The 18,558-nt window shown below is 47.3% G+C and overlaps 1 protein-coding gene across 1 annotated transcript in view; it reads right to left on the reverse strand.

The window, feature by feature from the left end:
- Positions 1 to 1,812: 1,812 nt before the first annotated feature.
- Positions 1,813 to 18,558, reverse strand: part of LOC137424263 (suppressor of fused homolog) — a 17,153-nt gene continuing 407 nt past the window's right edge. The window contains exons 2-6 of the mRNA XM_078773551.1: positions 18,331 to 18,465; positions 2,690 to 2,826; positions 2,289 to 2,431; positions 1,965 to 1,969; positions 1,813 to 1,852 (exon numbers count right to left, since the gene is read on the reverse strand). Coding sequence (XP_078629677.1) covers positions 1,813 to 1,852; positions 1,965 to 1,969; positions 2,289 to 2,431; positions 2,690 to 2,826; positions 18,331 to 18,465 — 460 coding nt within the window. The remainder of the gene's footprint in view (positions 1,853 to 1,964; positions 1,970 to 2,288; positions 2,432 to 2,689; positions 2,827 to 18,330; positions 18,466 to 18,558) is intronic.

The raw sequence follows: 18,558 nt of genomic DNA on the forward strand, positions 1-18,558 counted from the left end.
GTCACCCCACCACCTCCAGCTTGGACTCTTGGCACTATACAATCTTCGTTGTGGGCTTCATGCACTTGTCTGCGCACTCGGACGCGGCCATCTTGACGATAGACCAGAAATCTAGACTCGTCACTGAAGATCACGTGATTCCAGTGTCCTGGCTGCCATTGACGGTGCTCTCTGGCCCACTGCAATCGGCGCTGGCGGTGTTGTCTTGTCAGGCGTGGCTTTCTCAGGGGATGCCTGGCACGATAGCCTGCTTGAACCAGTCGTTGGTTGACTCGCCTTCTGGATACAGGCACATTTGTCAGTTGCTGCCACTCAGCCCTAAGCCGATTAGCTGACTTGGTACGGCCATTGCGGACTAACCGGTGCAGCTGGCGATCATCCCTCCTTGTGGTTCTGCGGGGACGTCCTGGCCTCGATATTGGAGGAGGGACACCTCTCTGAGCATTTCGTTTCGGGATCTTTCACACCTGACCTTGAGTGATACCATACTGCCGAGCAATAGCACGCTGTTTCATGCCGTAATTTCGTAAAGCCACCTCTCCATGACAAACAGCATTGTCGAGTTGACGGACCATCTCCAGAGGAAGCGGCAATAACTTTTGTAGGCGAGCAGCAGTTGTTTTCCACTAAAACAGAACGTAACAACCCTTATATACCCGATTGTGAAGCCAATCGTCAAATGTACCTGTCCGTACATTTTGTCACGCCACCTGTGATATAATCCTGTTATTGACTTCTTGCTGCGACAGACAATCAGTGACATGGTTCTTTCAACAAAAAAATCACCGAAGCGTAAAAGAAACTCACCAGATTGATATACTGAGTTCAGAAAGTAAACCCAAGTCAAGAAAAAAAAAAAATTCCATATTAAATGCCAAGTCTGTACATGCACACAACAACTTCAACACTGGGAGGGGTATCGTGTTCTATTAACTCATTAGTTGATGATGTAGTGAGTGAAAGACTATTCCTGCAGGAAGGAGGAAAAGTCAGACAGTTATAACCTTTATGTACATGAAGTCAGGGACAAGAAAACATCAAAACATATAAAAATGGATTTTCTTTCATTTTCTTTCAATCTCCACATCAACTATTTCATTCTATTTGAATGATTGTTGTTTCATGACATTAAAATGTTTTTGAATATTATTGAAGCTTTCTCATTCAGTTACTCTTTTAGGCCATTGTTACTTATTTTTGTGTGATCATGCACGATCGCCCCTCCCCTTTCCTCCTGAACGCTCACCCCTTTTCCCCTCCTGCACGATCGCTCCCTCTTCACCGCCTGCACAATCGCCCCCTCTTCACTTCCTGTACATTCGCCCCCTCTTCACCTCCTGCACAATCGCCCCTCTTCACCGCCTGCACAATCGCCCCCTCTTCACCTCCTGCACAATTGTGCCCTTTTCCCATCCTGCCCGATCACTGGCCTCGTCTTCCCCTCCTGCACAATCGCCCCCTCTTCTCTTCCTGCATGATCGCCCCCCTCTTCACTTCCTGTACAATCAGCCCATCTTCCCCTCCTGCAAGATCGCCCCCCACTTCTCTTCCTGCACGATCGCTCCCTCTTCCCCTCCTGTACGATCACCCCTCTCTTCTCTTCCAGCATGATCGCCCCCGCTTCCTCTCCTGCACAATCACCCACTCTTCTCTTCCTGTACGATTTTCCCCTCTTCCCCTCCTGCATGATCGCCCCCTTTTCCACTCCTGCATGATCGCCCCCTTTTCCCCTCCTGCATTATCTACCTTTCTTCCCTTCCTGCACGATCGCCCTTTCCATCCCCTCCCCCTCCACAATACTCATAGGTAGTTTCAAACCTGCCGCCATTTGTCACTCAGCTCCTCCATGACCCTTGTATATTATATAAAATACTAACAGGGGTAACTCACATTGCCTGGTGTGTTGTAATCCTCTTGGCATTTTGAAAAAAAAATATATAGCGGGGCCTAAAACGCTTCCTTACATCCACTAAGGAATGGGGTTGGGGTTCATTTAATATTACTTTTCACAAAGCTACAAAGGCTTCGGCATTATAGAGCGATTAAAAAAAAACAATCCAATTTTTTTTAATTTAAATTTGTTTTGTCAAAACACCTTCGGTGATGGAGGTAATTCATAGATGAACCTCAATTACTTAACAGCTATAGCATACAGACTGACCATTCCATGCACAATGGATGAAATGTAAACACACCTTGATATCATCATATAAAAATGGATTGCAGAATGGACAGTCTCTTAAACGGCCTGGTTAATACGACAAACCACACAACCACAAGCCACTTGCCTGAAGAAAGGCAATGGTCCCAAGTGGGGTACGGAGAGGCTGGAGCTGAGGGTCAGAGGTCAGCAGCATGTGCTGGATTCGAGACTCATTTCCATCCAACGGGGCATGCCAAGAAACATGGTCACCGGCACACAGCGTGTTCTCTGCACCACACACACACACGTGACATGGAGATATGATGAGCGGATATTTATATATATATATCGAGGCACACGCTGAGTGCTCAAATAGGGATGCTATATAGCAGGTGCCCCATGGTGATGTGAAGGAGTGCACGAACGACTGTACTTAGAGAAGGGTATGAAGCCTCCTCCAGTAGAATATTTTAATGATAATCATGACGTCATAGGTCATGTGGTACAGGCGCCATCTTGGAAAAACCGAAAAATGTTGCGACCAACCAGAATGGAAGACGTATCGTGCCAGTGCTTGCATCAACTCTGCCGGCCATGTTGGTGGACCCGTTTCGTCCGGTTCTTTCTTTAAGCGGAACGTGAGTTCAAAGCCAAACCCGCTTGGTCGGTCTGATGCACCTCGGCTGCACATGTAACACAAAACATATAACATGATAACATATCTCACCACATCAGATTATGGTTACAACAAACAGTACCAGGTCACTCCGCGCCAACATGACATCACAACTCGCAAGAAACATTCACCCAAGAGGGATGAACAGTCTTTCTCTCTCTCTCTCTCCAGTCACACAAAAGTTGCTACAATGAGGGGGGATTAAAATTTTTTTACAATGGGAGAAGTAAACAGTCATGGACACCTATTTCACTTACAATGAAAACTCAAACAACAATATTTTCTGTCCACAAACTGGTGTCCACGTCATATTCACGCTTTAGAATCTATATAAATTAGAGCAGCACTTGTTAGAGCGCATACCTCCACCAGGGCACATACCTCTACCAGACTGAACAGTATACATTTTCAATCCCACTGATAGGCCGGATCTGGATTCGGACCTGAACCAAAATTTAATCGGCTTGTTCTTGTCACCTACCCAAACTCATCCACCAAGTTTGTCATTGCTCGTCCATAACTTTTTGAAATACAATGTCATGCTACATATCATGTTGGCCTCATCTGCCAAGGGTGAAGAATCACTTAAAAAATTAAATAAAGTTCGTATCCGGATCCGTATTCAGATCTTCACCAAAATCGAATAATTTCTTCCTTATCACACACCCAACCTATCCAAGTATCCAACTTTTTGAGATATCCTGCTCACAAACAGACAAACAGACAAACAAACAGACAGAAAAATAGACTGACAAACAGACAGAAAAACAGACAAACAGACAGACAGACAAACAGACAGGCAGGGGTGAAAACATAACCTCTGTCCACCTTAGGTGGCGGAGGTAAAAATAAAATAGTGTCTGCACCTTCACCTCTCGCAATTGCTATCTCCTTTCCAGTCGCTCCAAGCATTGTCCTCAAATTTTATCGGCAAAATTAACAACCTCAAAATTCTGTTAACAGCATCTGAGTTTAGTTAACTTTTAATCCATTCGGCCTAGTCCAAAATAAACTTTTGTTGAACTTCGCAATGTTGACATTGCATTCGACTAGGCGGTGCTTCAAGCCCAACTGTCATGGGGTTATCATCATCGTCTCAATGATTCTGTACATCACAGTATTGCTGCTGTTGTTCTATGTCCATCCCTTCCCATCAAATACCATTCCAAACCTATACACGTCATGTCCATGAACACTGAAGCTACATATCATGGATACCTGCACCAATTAAATAAATAGAACCGCAAAGCGGGCGTAACCCCTCAGCCCATGCATGGTGGAAACCAATTTCAAGATGGCTGCCGTGGCTGCCATATTGAAAATCGCAGCGTGCCTATTTTTGAAAGGAACCTTCCGCTACTCAACCCCAACACACACTGCAAAAATGGATTTAATCGGACAAGCCGTTCTGCTCGAAATTGACGGAAACCAATTTCAAGATGGCTGCCGTGCCGGCCATATTGACAATCGCAGCACGCCCATTTTCGAAAGGAACCTTCCTCTATTCAACCCCAACACACACTGCAAAAATGAATTTAATTGGACAAGCCATTCTGCTCGAAATTGACAGAAACCAATTTCAAGATGGCTACCGTGGCGGCCATAGTGAAAATCGCAGCGCGCCCATTTTCGAAAGGAACCTTCCCCTACCCAACCCCAACACACACTGCAAAAATGAATTTAATCGGACAAGCCATTCTGCTCGAAATTGACAGAAACCAATTTCAAGTTGGCTGCCATGGCGGCCATATTGAAAATCGCAGCGCGCCCATTTTCGAGAGGAACCTTCCTCTACTCAACCCCAACACACACTGCAAAAATGGATTTAATCGGACAAGTCGTTCTTGAAATTGCCGGAAACCAAAAGTTGACGGACGCCTGGACGACAATACCCCTTAGCCCAATTTGGGCTGAGGGGTGAAAAGTGTCCAGAGCAATTGGTGATGCAATTCTTAATAAATAGCACCGCAAAGAGGGCGTAACCCCTCAGCCCATGCATGGTGGAAACCAATTTCAAGATGGCTGCCGTGGCGGCCATATTGAAAATCGCAGCGTGCCTATTTTCGAAAGGAACCTTCCTCTACTCCTCCTCAACACACACTGCAAAAATGGATTTAATCGGACAGGCCGTTCTGCTTGAAATTGACGGAAACCAATTTCAAGATGGGTGCCGTGGCGGCCATATTGAAAATCGCAGCATGCCCGTGAACCTTCCTCTACTCAACCACAACACACACTGCAAAAATGGATTTAATCGGACAGGCCGTTCTGCTCAAAATTGACGGAAACCAATTTCAAGATGACTGCCGTGGCGGCCATATTGAAAATCGCAGCGCGCCCATTTTCAAAAGGCACCTTCCACTACTCAACCCCAACACACACTGCAAACATGGATTTAATCGGAGGAGCCGTTCTGCTCGAAATAGACGGAAACCAATTTCAAGATGGCTACCGTGGCGGCCATATTGAAAATCGCAGCGCGCCCATTTTCGAAAGGAACCTTCCTCTACCCAACCCCAACACACACTGCAAAAATGAATTTAATCGGACAAGCCGTTCTGCTCGAAATTGACGGAAACCAAAAGTTGACCGACGCCCGGATGGCTGCCGTGGCGGCCATATTGATAATCACAGCGCGCCCATTTTCGAAAGGAACCTTCCTCTACTCAACCCCAACACACACTGCAAAAATGGATTTAATCGGACAAGCCGTTCTCCTTGAAATTGACGGAAACCAAAAGTTGACGGACGCCCGTACGACAATACCCCTTAGCCCAATTTGGGCTGAGGGGTGAAAAACCTCTATCAGAGAAATATATTTTGCTCAAGGTGAGATAACTTGCATCCAGGAAAGTTAAAAAAGCACGTTCAGCACACATAAGCACAATGCTGGTACAAATTAGCACAATGCTGGTGTAGCGGTTACCTTATTGGGACATAATCCACGGGCACAGGCCAGTGGGGCTTTTGATTGTGTGGGCGTGACGTGCGCGCGGTTGTTGAAGCCACGCCCTCCGAAGAGGATTTTGGCGCTATAAAAAGCTGTATGAATTCCGTTCGCGTGAGGAGTCTGTGGAATAAATGAGCTTTGAACACCTACGAAATGGCCTCGTCTTCTCGTCATCCGCAACTCCTAAACTGGTGACCCCGGCTGCTCCCGAACGGATTCGGGGGCTTCAAACTAACATAGCAAGCGCAGTTTCGATCGACCTGCCGGAGTTTTGCGAACGTTTTCGGGGACTTCCAACGAGCATGGCAACACCTACATTGGTGACCCCAGCTGCTCCCGAACGTATTCGGGGGCTTCAAACGAACGTGGCAAACACAGTTTCGATCGAACCGCCAGAGTTTTGGGAATGATGGGCGGCCGTTTGGTTCACACGCACTGCGCTCGGTTCCTCCACTGTGACCAGAGTGGCGAGCCTGCTCCAGGATCCTCTGAAGGGACGCAGTTACGAGACGTTGGCGGCACTGCTGCTCATCTTCTTCGCACGCACTGACGTTGGCGGCACTGCTGCTCGTCACCTCCGCGCGCACTGCTGCTCGTAACCTTCGCGCACTGCGCTGGGCTCCTCCTCTGTGACCAGAGTGGTGAGCCTTCTACAGGATCCTCCGAAGGGGCACAAGTACGAGACGTTGGCGGCACTGCTGCTCGTCTCCTTCGAGTGCACTGACGTTGGCGGCACTGCTGCTCGTCACCTTCGCGCGCACTGCTGCTCGTACCCTTTGTGCACACAGGCCGAGTACTGCTGCTTGTAGCCTTCACATGCACTAAGGCCAAGCACCTCCTCTGTGACCAGAGTGGTGAGCCTTCTCCAACGTGCGCTGCTGCTCGTAGCCTTTGCGTGCACTACGGCCAAGCACCTCCTCTGCGACCAGAGTGGTGAGCCTTCTCCAACATGCGCTGCTGCTCGTAGCCTTCGCGCGCACTACGGCCAAGCACCTCCTCTGTGACCAGAGTGGTGAGCATTCTCCAACGAGCACTGCTGCTCATCACCTTCGCGTGCACTGACCCGGGCAGCACTGCTGCTCATCACCTTCGTGCGCACTGACCCGGGCAGCACGGCTGCTCGTCACCTTCGCGCGCACTGACCAGGACAGCACTGCTGCTCGTCACCTTCGCGCAACTACATACTACAACTACAACTCGTGAAAACTCTACAACTACAGCTACAGCTTGCGTGTAGAAAGCTGCAACTTGCGCAACTACTACTCCTACTCTGCAACCTCGGGAGGTCCGCGAGGAACCTCAGCAGCCTCCCCCGAGGCCTTGACTAGCCCCCTCGGCTGGCTCAACCCCACAGCGGGGCCATGCCCCGTCGGGTAAGTCCCCGGTTGGCCCGCCCACCGCCAGGCTGCTCGCAACCCCTGCTCGGGTCATCAGTCATTTCGGCTGGGTGGTTAAGGCCCCCCGAGGACTGGCATTGCCCGTGCGAGTGCATTCTGGGGGGGCGCATGTAGCGGTTACCTTATTGGGACATAATCCACGGGCACGGGCCAGTGGGGCTTTTGGTTGTGTGGGCGTGACGTGCTCGCGGTTGTTGAAGCCACGCCCTCCGAAGACGGTTTTGGCGCTATTAAAAGCTGTATGAGTTCCGTTCGCGTGAGGATTTCTGTGGAATAAATGAGCTTTGAACACCTACGAAATGGCCTCGTGTTCTCGTCATCCGCAACTCCTAAACTGGTACAAATTAGCACAATGCTGGTACAAATTAGCACAATGCTGGTACAAATTAGCACAATGCTGGTACAAATTAGCACAATGCTGGTACAAATTAGCACAATGCGCAACTACATACGCAACTACACCCTAACCACTGCCTGCACTCTGATTCCTTGGTATCTCTCCCAGGTTACTCCCTCCTCCGGTATGATAGACCCGAGCCTCGTCCTGGAGGTGGGGTTGCTATCTTTATAAAAAAACTCTCTTCCTCACTCGCCCTGCACTGCCCTCTCTCCACCTCACCCCCAGGAATACCTTTGGCTGCGGCTTCCCCTTCCCTCCCACATTTTGTTCATATGTGTGTTGTACCGTCCACCAAACAGTGATGACTCCATCTACATCTCGCTGTCTGATAATATGGACCAACTTCTATCTACCCATCCCAACTCTCTCTTCCTCATATGTGGTGATTTCAATTGTCACCATGCCAGTTGGCTGGGTGTGGGTACCTCTCTCACCAGCCATTGCTCTTCAGCAAAGGACTTCTGCGACTCACTGGGACTGACACAATCTGTCAATTTCCCGACCCGGATCTCAGTCAACGGAGCATCTTCTCTTCTGGACTTGGTTATGACTAACTTCCCTGAAAATGGCTGCTGCTCTTCTTCTGCTCCAATCGGCTCATCTGATCATGTGCTTGTTAAAGTGGACATCTCTCTGACCATTCTCAGAGAGCCTCCTCAGCGTCGACGAGTCTGGCATTTCACTCAGGCCAACTGGCACGGTCTTCAAGCAGCCATCAATTATCTGGACTGGTCTCCCAACTCTACCGCCTCTGACAGCAACTCATCCTGAGAATTCTTCCAAAGTAAATTGCTCTCTCTCATGCACAGATTTATCCCATCTCGTCTTCAGTTGTCATACCCTTCCTCCCGTCCATGGTACACGGAATCTTGTGGTGAGGCTGTTGCCCAGAAACAACTTGCTTTCGTCTCCTGGAAAGCAAATCCAACGGAAGGAAATCTTATTTCCTTTCACAAAGCCCGAAACAAGTGTGTGTCCACCCTCAGGAGAGCCAGGAAACAATATCTCTCCATTTTCAAGACCGAAATCTCTTATTTGTCTCCCTCTTCCAAATCCTGGTGGCATCTGGTCAAATCTGTTTCTGGTGTTTGTTCCCCTTCCATCCCCTCTCTCACCTCAAACGGCTACACGGCTGACTCCGCACGTGAAAAAGCTGAATGCCTCAACTCTGTGTTTGCCTCTAAATCTTGTGTCCCAAACCCATCCCTCTCTGTACCCACCGTACCCAGTCGTACCCAGCTGCTCCTGGACTCTGTGTCCTTTCCTCCTGACAAGGTGGAAAAGTTTCTGTCAACCCTCGACTCTGAATCTGCAACTGGACCTGACGGCATCAGCCCACGGGTCCTAAAATCCTGTTCTTCCGCACTCTCACTCCCTCTCTCTGTTCTCTTCACCCTCTCTTTTGCTCAAGGTCATCTTCCATCTGCTTGGAAATCAGCCAACATCACCGCTTTGCACAAAAAGGTGCAAAAACAGATCCTAGCAACTACAGACCAATCAGCCTTCTCCCAATTATCAGCAAAGTCATGGAATCCATCATTGCTTCAGATATGAAATCTTTCCTCTTCTCCAATGGCTTGATCTCTGATCATCAATTTGGTTTCAGACCTGGTCACTCTACTCTGGACATGCTGCTTCTGCTTTCTCAACAATGGATGGAGGTCCTCAATGCCAAACAGGAAATTAGAGCTGTCTCCCTTGACATATCACGTGCCTTCGATATGGTCTGGCACCCCGCTCTGCTCACCAAACTCTCCTCCTTTGGTATCCATGGAAATCTCCACGCATGGCTGGCGGACTTCCTCTCTAGTCGTAGTCAACGTGTGGCCCTGAATGGGTTTCTCTCATCTCCTCTTCCTGTTCAGGCTGGAGTTCCCCAAGGCAGTGTTCTGGGCCCTGTGCTTTTTCTGATCTTCATCAATGATCTCTCTGACTCTCTTCAAAATCTTCTCTATCTCTTTTGTTACGTGGTCCTCCCGGTGACTACCTGGTCTCGGTGACCCCCGGACCGTGAGAGGAACTCCGCCAGAAAGATCTATTATTTATGCGCTTTCGTAACGCAATCAATATGAATTCCAGTCAATAAGAAACCCCACACCAAGGATCCGGAATAATCAATGATATATTCCCCGAGCAATCAACAACCATCAACAATCAACAATCAATATTACAAAGATGGCCATCTTATATATGTGTCCCACCCTTTCCCCACTCACGACCACTTGGGTCACTGTCCCTCACAATGTCTCTCTTCTCCGCACACGGGTGGTTGAACGAACCCCAGGCGGACGTGCTCCAAACGTGCACGTCTCGTACCGGGGACAGCTGCTGCAGCGCACACCTCCTTGCCAAGCAACGGGGCAAAACCAAGCGCGGCTTGCAACGCGCGCGAGGCCCAAGGTGCGACCCGTACATGTCCTTGTAGACGGTGAGGCGAACTGTGCCGGACGCTGGGTTCCGTGCACGAACCCACGGCGACTTGAGGTGTAAATGGGTAGTTACCCCGCGCAGGTAACTCCTTTCGCCAGACGGGCTTTCAAACGCAGCATCCCCCACGCTGCTCAATATCGATCCCGCTCTTCTCGGCGCTGGGCGAGGAAGAGGAAGAAGATCGCCGCTTCTCCCGGACCTCGTGTCTTTTCTTCTTCCGTTTCCGGTCTCCTTTTCCCCAGAAGGGCTCCTGACCCTTTAATCACAACAACCTTTAATCGAATAAACATTAATAAGCAATGACCTGAATAGTAATTCACATAAATCCGTAACACTTTGCTGATGACTCTACTCTCTGTCGCTCCATTCCTCATCCCTCAGATCGGCAGTCTGCGGCCTCCTCACTCTCTGCAGACCTGGACAAAATCACAGACGGGCAAACAGGTGGAACATGTCTTTCAATCCTGACAAATCTCACACTCTTACGATGTCTCCCCGAAAAGACCGACTGGACAACCCTCCCATCCACTTTCTGATTAATCCTCTCCAAGAAGTTCTGTCACTCAAGCTTTTGGGTCTCACTATCTGCCATGATCTTTCCTGGGAAAACCACATTTCAAATCTGGCCTCCAAAGCCAGTCGCCGACTGGGCATCCTCCATCGTGCGGTCCTTCCTTGGCACACCTGAGCTCCTCACCACATACAAGGCTTTCATCCGCAGCTCAATGGAATACAGCTCTCCCCTCTGGGCTGGTGCTCCTGCCTCACACCTAGCTCGTCTTCACGCTGTTGAAACCAAAGCGTTTAGCATCATTGGAATTTCCCGCGATGAAGCTAACTCCAAGGGCCTTTCACTCACTCACCGCAGGCAGGTTGGTGGTCTTTCCGTCTTCTACCGACTCCTCTCTGGCCTTGCCCCCCCAGCTCTCTCTGGGCTCTGTCCCCCAAATATTCCTACAGATCGTACAAGATCTGCCTGCAACCCTCTTATGATTAAACTGCCAAAATCAAGACTCTCTGCTCACCTTCATTCCTCATTTCTCCCGCCTCTGGAACAAACTCCCTCACTCTCTTCAATCCCACTCCACCCTCCAGGTCTTTAAAACAGCTGTTCACCACCATCTCTTATCTTCTCCCACCCAAAACCTTGATCTTTTCTACCCCCGCTAATTTCACCCCAAATCCACTTTTTTGAAATACCAACTTCTGTCCTGGAAGTCCTTGGTGTCCTTGTGTTTTATACTTCTCCCACCCCCCCCCCCTTCCCACGCCTCCTCCCCCCAAGCCCTCTCCCTCCCACACATCTCCCTGCCCTCAAATGTTATGTTTGTGTGCTTCCCCTTCTCTCCCCATCTTGTCTTCCGCTCCCTCTTTTTATATATCTTGTTTGTCTGGTTGATTTGTTTGTGAAATAAATGTTAGCTCTTTCACGAGCCTCGATTCAGTATACAAAAAAAAAAAAAAATGCTGGTACAAATTAGCACAATGCTGGTACAAATTAGCACAATGCTGGTTTGTTTGTACTGTGCATGTTGGGCCGGTAGTCAGTGAAGAGACCGGTCCACCAGGGCAATCATTTCTGGGGGAGCTCGACTCTACCGCTCAGTGATACAGGCAGAGGCCTAGCAGACTGTGACTATGCCATGTATAGTAAGTACGACAATGGATGAAACCAACAGGACATTGCCTGAGGTATGCAAACCACCAATGGAAGTGAGGAGAATTTGATGTTGCAGGCGTTAACCCTTCGTCAGAACAAAATCTACACAAACCTTCAAGAGAAAGATTAATTCTTCCTTCTACATTCAATCTATTAACTACTTTCCGAGTTAAAGTCCCTGCCTAACGACCTTCCTATCTCTCCGGATAGGCCCCTGGTCCTGTCACTGTACATTTTGCTGAAAAACATTTCTCTACTTATTTTGCTTCGATCCTTCAATGTCTTAAATATCTCTATCGGATTCCAATGTAATCACCTCCTTTCTAATACATAAAGCCCTGTGTCCTTCAAACGTTCCCTGCCTGCACTAACTACACCCTAACCACTGCCTGCACTCGCTACACCTTCACCACTGCCTACACACTACACCTTCACCACTGCCTGCATTTACTACACCCTTACCACTGCCTTCACTCACTACACCTTCACCACTGCCTGCATTTACTACACCCTCACCACTGCCTTCACTCGCTGCAGCCTCACCACTGCCTGCATTTACTACACCTTCACCACTGCCTGCATTTACTACACCCTCATCACTTCCTGCATTTGCTACACCCTAACCACTGCCTGCACTCACTACACCCTCACCACTGCCTGCACTCACTACACCCTCACCACTGCCTGCACTCACTACACCCTCATCACTGCCTTCACTCACTACACCCTCACCACTGCCTGCACTCACTACACCCTCATCACTGCCTTCATTCACTACACCCTCACCACTGCCTGCACGTGCTACACCCTCATCACTGCCTTCACTCACTACACCCTCATCACTGCTGCATTTGCTACACCCTAACCACTGCCTGCACTCACTACACCCTTACCACTGCCTTCACTCACTACACCCTCATCACTGCCTTCACTCGCTACACCCTCATCACTGCCTGCACTCACTACACCCTCACCACTGCCGGCCCTCGCTACACCTTCACCACTGCCAGCACTCGCTACACTTTCACCACTGCCAATCTCCTCTGCTGGCACCCTCGACAAACGTAACCAATTTGTATTCACAAATTATTCACACTCCATTAAGTCCTCCAAAGTAGCTATCCGTTCTGTCAACATAACTAAAGCAATTTTCAGGTTTGCCATTTCTATAAACTTCTTCCAGCAAAGTCTAATCTCCACTATTCCTGATACTGTTCACATCAAACATTTATCACAATGCTTATAATGTTCCTCAATTCTCCTTGCTGCCCAATTGACCCCTTATCACTACTTTTCTTTACCTGTACTACCCACTGAAGAATCTTTCTGAAGAATCTTTACCTGTACTACCCACTGAAGAATCTAATCCAAATTCTTCCAAAGAAATTTGCTCAGACCAGGCCACTCAACTCTGGACATGCTCCTTCTGCTGTCTCAACAATGGATGGAGGACCTCAATGTCAAACAGGAAATCGGAACCGTCTCCCTTGACATATCTCGTGCCTTCGACACGGTCTGGCACTCCGCTCTGCTCACCAAACTCTAATCTTATGGTTTCCATGGAAATCTCCACACATGGCTTGCAGACCTCCTCTCTGGTCGCATCCTGCGACACATTGGGACTTTCAGGCTGGAGTTCCTCAAGGTAGTGTTCTGGACCCTGTGCTTTTTCTGGTCTTCATTAATGATCTCTCTGACTCTCTGGAAAATCCTCTCTATCTCTTTGCTGATGACTCCACTCTCTGCCGCTCCATATCTCAACCCTCAGATCGGCAGGCTGCAGCCTCTTCACTCTGCAGAACTGGACAATATCACAAACTGGTCAAACAAGTGGAACATGCCTTTCAATCCTGACAAATCTCACACTCTCATTAGGTCTCTCCGAAAAGACCATTTGGAAAACCCTCCCATCGACTTTCCCAACAATCCTCTCGAAGAAGTTCTGTCACTCAAGATTTTGGGTCTCACTATCTGCCATGATCTTTCCTGGGAGAACCACATTTCCAGGGTGGCCTCCAAAGCCAATGACCGACTGGGCATCCTCAATCATGTGAAGTCCTTCCTCGGCACTTCTGAGCTACTCACGACATACAAAGCTTTCTTCCGCAGTTTGATGGAATACTTCTCTCCCCTCTGGGCTGGTGCTCCCACCTCACACCTAGCTTAGCTTCACGTTGTAGAAACCAAGGCTTTCAGAATGATTCAGTCGTGAGAAACAAAGACATGGAAAGGCTTTTTCCAACTCGTGCTTTGTGTTTCCGAGAACCTTGCATAACAGGCATGATTATAACCACACTGTGCTATTCACTACCATATTTGTCAGAATGCAGAATCCCAAACAGTTATTCTGCCTTCAGGGCATACCAGCGTGAATGCTGATTCTCATAGTTACTCTGCCCTCAGGGCATTAATATCTTGTCCAAGTAATGCTAAACAGAAGGTTTTTGAAAGTGACAAAAAGGCAATTTGTACTCTACAGTGTTCAAGTATATAATTCCACCATCTCTTATATTTATAATTCCAAGTAAATAATTCCAATGTTCAAGCACTAACATCCCCCATCCAAAACCTTGATCTTTCCTATCCCTGTTAATTCACCCCAGATCCACTTTTCTGAAATACCGACTTCTTTCCTGGAAGTCCTAGCAGTGGCCATGTGTTTTTGTTTTTTTTACCTCTCCCACCCCCTACCCCCTACCCCCTTCCCACGCCTCCTCCCCCCAAGCCTTCTCCCTCCCACAGATCTCCCGATGTCCCTGCTCTCAAATGTTGTACTTGTGTGCTTCCCCCTCTCTCCCCATCTTGTCTCCCGCTCCCTTTATTTCGTCTTATGTGTCCGTTTGTTTTTTTTGTCATTAATGTTAGCTCTTACACGAGCCTCGATGTTGTATACAAAAAAAAAAAAATCCAGAAATTTACCACTGTTGATGCAGCGTCTATTACACCACCTTATTTACCACATTACGTGAGTTCGTGCCTCTTGTTTGTGTCTTTTATAATGTCGCTACAAACAGTAAGTTTAGTATTTTGAATGATTTGCAGTTTTTAAGCAGTGAAGCCACTTCAATATTTGGCTATGTCCGTCTGTCCATCAAAATGAAGAAGAAGAACTTTACTCATACACCGTGTTTAATTCTAAAGGGTCCTTAAGGATAATTCTAAAGGGTGTTTCTAAAGAGTTCTAAAGGGAATTCTAAATGGGTTCTAAAGGTAATCATATGGGTTCTAAAGGGTAATTCTAAAGTGTTCTAAAGGGTAATTCTAATGGGTTGTAAAGGGCAATTCTAATGAGTTGTAAAAGGTAATTCTAATGAGTTCTAAGGGGATTTCTAAAGGGTTTTAAAAGGAATTATATGGGTTCTAAAGGATAATTCTAAAGTGTTCTAAAAGGTAATTATAATGGGTTGTAAAGGGTAATTCTAAAGTGTTCTAAAGAGTAATTCTAAAGTGTTCTAAAGGGTAATTCTAAAGGGGATTCTAAAGGGTTCTAAAGGTAATTATATGGGTTCTAAAGGATAATTCTAAAGTGTACTAAAGGGTAATTCTAAAGTGTTCTAAAGGGTAATTCTAAAGGGGATTCTAAAGGGTTCTAAAGGTAATTATATGGGTTCTAAAGGATAATTCTAAAGTGTTCTGAAGGGTAATTCTAAGGGGTAATTGTAAATGTTTCTGAAGGATAATTATAAAGGGTTTTTCTCGTTTCTAGGCTTTGTTGCATATTAAAAATGCCAAACTGAACCACTTCCTTCAGACACGGACAGGTGCGACGTATTTTTGACTACCAGGCAGACAGACAGAGTAACAAGTATTAGCTCACTCGTGTCTGCACATGTGTGATCAGGACAAATTGAGAACCAAAGAACTGTAAAACTACAGGTTTGTTTTTATGTTGATGTTCAATTCCAATCCAATTTGTGCTCAAAATTTAACATTGAGAATTGAAATCAAGTTGTTTGTCGATCTTAAACCGACATCTGTAGACAAACAGACAGACAGACAGACATGAAGCAATTACTTAACCCTGCTTTTCGCTTCACGTGCGTGGAGTAATAATAAACATACTAGGCTTGACGTGCAGGTAAAACGACGTGGATTGGCTAGAACACATGTTTCTAAATAAAATCATACAACTACCTGATTATCTGATACTTACATAGTAACACTCACTACCACCACAACTTACACAACATCACAATAGCAAATACGAGGAACAACAACAATAACTACGTGTTGCTTCTCACACGAATCCACCAAACGCTTACGAAATCTCATGCGACTCCTGGAGGAAAGATAAAGAAGGGACACACCTGTTCATGAAAGAGATAAATTCTCCATCTGTCCCATAAAAGTTTTTCAGGTGTGAAAAACTCATTCAAAAAGGGCCATTAGGTTCCTGGAGGAGACTACAATTAATCACACGCAGGACACGGATGTTTCGGAGACATCTGTTCGATTTTACAGGAAGCACCAGGAAATTAGCAGAGAATGGACAAATATGAATCAATGCAGGATGTGGGGATTTGTCTGGAATAATAATATGATAAATTATCTGGAATAATAATATCTGGAAAATATCTGGAATATCTGGATAATATCTGGATAATATATGGAAAAATAAATTCAGTCTGGAATAATATTCACGGAAGGATCGTGAGATAGGGATGGTTTGGGGTTTTAAAGGGAATACGGTAGGTAGGGGCGAAGAGAATATAGGTTATCAATGTATCCGCTTGCAGGTGGCTGCTGGGATGATTACACAGGTAGGATATTGTACATGGGCTTACCGGTGTATGTTCACTTTAACCAATGTATGCATAATATTCTCCCTTCCAATTGCCCTCTTCCCCTCCACCCAGTTCTCCTACATGCTTCATCTCCTCCTCTCCAGCCTTCCCGTGTCGAGTTAGAAAGAAAATACAATAAACGTGTTCTCGAGATAAGGTGAATCCCGATGCAACTATAAACTGTCATCCCGGTGTTTCAGAGACAGGGTGATTCATCAATGTGTGTGACGTCCCTCGGATGGACGTTAACCCGGGTGTCCCATTTACCCGACGTTAGTCGGTGGACGTTAATTAAATATCACACGTGTTTTTCGCGAAGAGTGGGCGAGATATCTCCGGCACCCTGAACAAATTACAAAATACCTGAAGCTATAACTACTTAGTAGAACGTCAGGCCCAAGCAGTTAACCAAAACAACAACAACAACAACAACAGGCATTTTAAGGCCATTTTCCCTGCTAGAGCGGGGGTTAGCCTTGTGGTCCCCATGACAATCTTCTCCATTTTGCCCTATTTTCTGCATCTCCCCTTGTTAACCCCCTTGCCCGCATTTCTTCTTCCACCACCTTTAGCCAGGTCTTTCTCGGTCTTCCCCGTCCTCTACTTCCTTCTACATCCATTTCCATCATTTTTCTCAACCAGTCACTTTCATCCTTCCTCAACACATGACCAAACCATCTCAACCTGTTTCTCTTCACAGCATTCAAGCAGTTAACAAAAGACTTAACAGTTAACCAAGTTACACAAGTATCACAAGCACAAGCAGTTAACAAGCAGTTAACCAAATACTTGGCCAAAAACTTCCCCCGACCTAACCTACAATACCGTGGCAACAATTGTGGCCGTTAAAGGAAATAATAAGAAGAATAATTATGATAAATAAGAAGCCAAAACACAATTAGTCAAAAATACCTGCCAGACTTTTTAAAGCACAACTGGAAACAAGTCGCCATGTTTTTGCTTGTCCATCCTGGTTTTCCCAAACCCCCTGCCCCTTGCCCCATCCTTCCCCTTGTGTGAAGCACATATATGCATCCATATTTATCACCTCGACTGTTAATCCGCTGGATCTTCGTCCTTGGGGAAGGTAACTGGGATGGATGGGATATTATGACTAAGATGGGACAAGAGAAAAAATAGTATTATTTTTCCAAATGACCATTTTCCTGCGTCTGGCCTGCTGTGCATTTCCCAGGAATTTTCGTTTTAATGTTTCTGTTCCACAAGAAAGTCAAATACTGTCACAGCCGTTTGAATTGAACGGTGAGGTATCTGAAAACCGCCAAAAAGTTTTGGTTGAAGCCGAACTTGACCTCAGAGCTTCAGTTTCTTAAATCTGATTCGTTCGGAAGGTTTTTCCTTTGCGAGAAACACACAAGATGAGAAAAAGGCCGATGGGGCCTCGATCCTCGACTTCACCCCATCGCCAATCTCCGCACTCCGCTCAAATATCACCCGCGTACCGGTCCTCGAAACCAGACGGACGGATAATGGGAAGCGTGCGAGGCAGGCCCTGTGTGGCCCTCCGCCTGGGTGGCCCAGGGACGAGGAGGGAGCGCAGGGGAGCCGCGGCTGCCTCGCATGGCAAAGAGACCACCCATGCCGCGAGGCTGGGGAGGGCACGGGCGGGTGTTGTGGGCAAAAGGTTAGTTTTGGAGCTGCTCGGCTAATCAGCATGTCCTGGAGACTGTTAAATTCATTCGTTCTTACACACCCCTCGCATCACTTATTCATTACTGGTTCGTCTCACCCGGTGCATGCTCGCTCGCTCACTCTTTTTGGTCCGTATTACTCACTCACCAACTCAACCCACTCACTCTCATGCACTGGGATGGGTGCTCGACGCACGAGGCAAACAGGAGGGGTCCACCCTGGTAACCTGGTACGCACGGGTGAACGCGGCCGTCCCCGTATAGGTCAGACAGGCCCAGGCTGATGTAGTGCCAGTGCTCCGGCACCGTGGGTTGAGCTGCTCCCGGACATCTGTACATGCTCACGTAGTCCAATGGATCCGGGCCACCTAACCTGTCAGGTGATGGGTCAGCAAGGAAGGTATCATGAGGACAGAATTGCACCTTGTATACTTCCTATCATTATTATAACTAAACATCAATATTA

This window comes from Myxine glutinosa, chromosome 3 (assembly GCF_964187855.1).
Source record: "Myxine glutinosa chromosome 3, kmMyxGlut1.1, whole genome shotgun sequence".
In the NCBI taxonomy this organism is placed as follows: Eukaryota; Metazoa; Chordata; class Myxini; order Myxiniformes; family Myxinidae; genus Myxine; species Myxine glutinosa.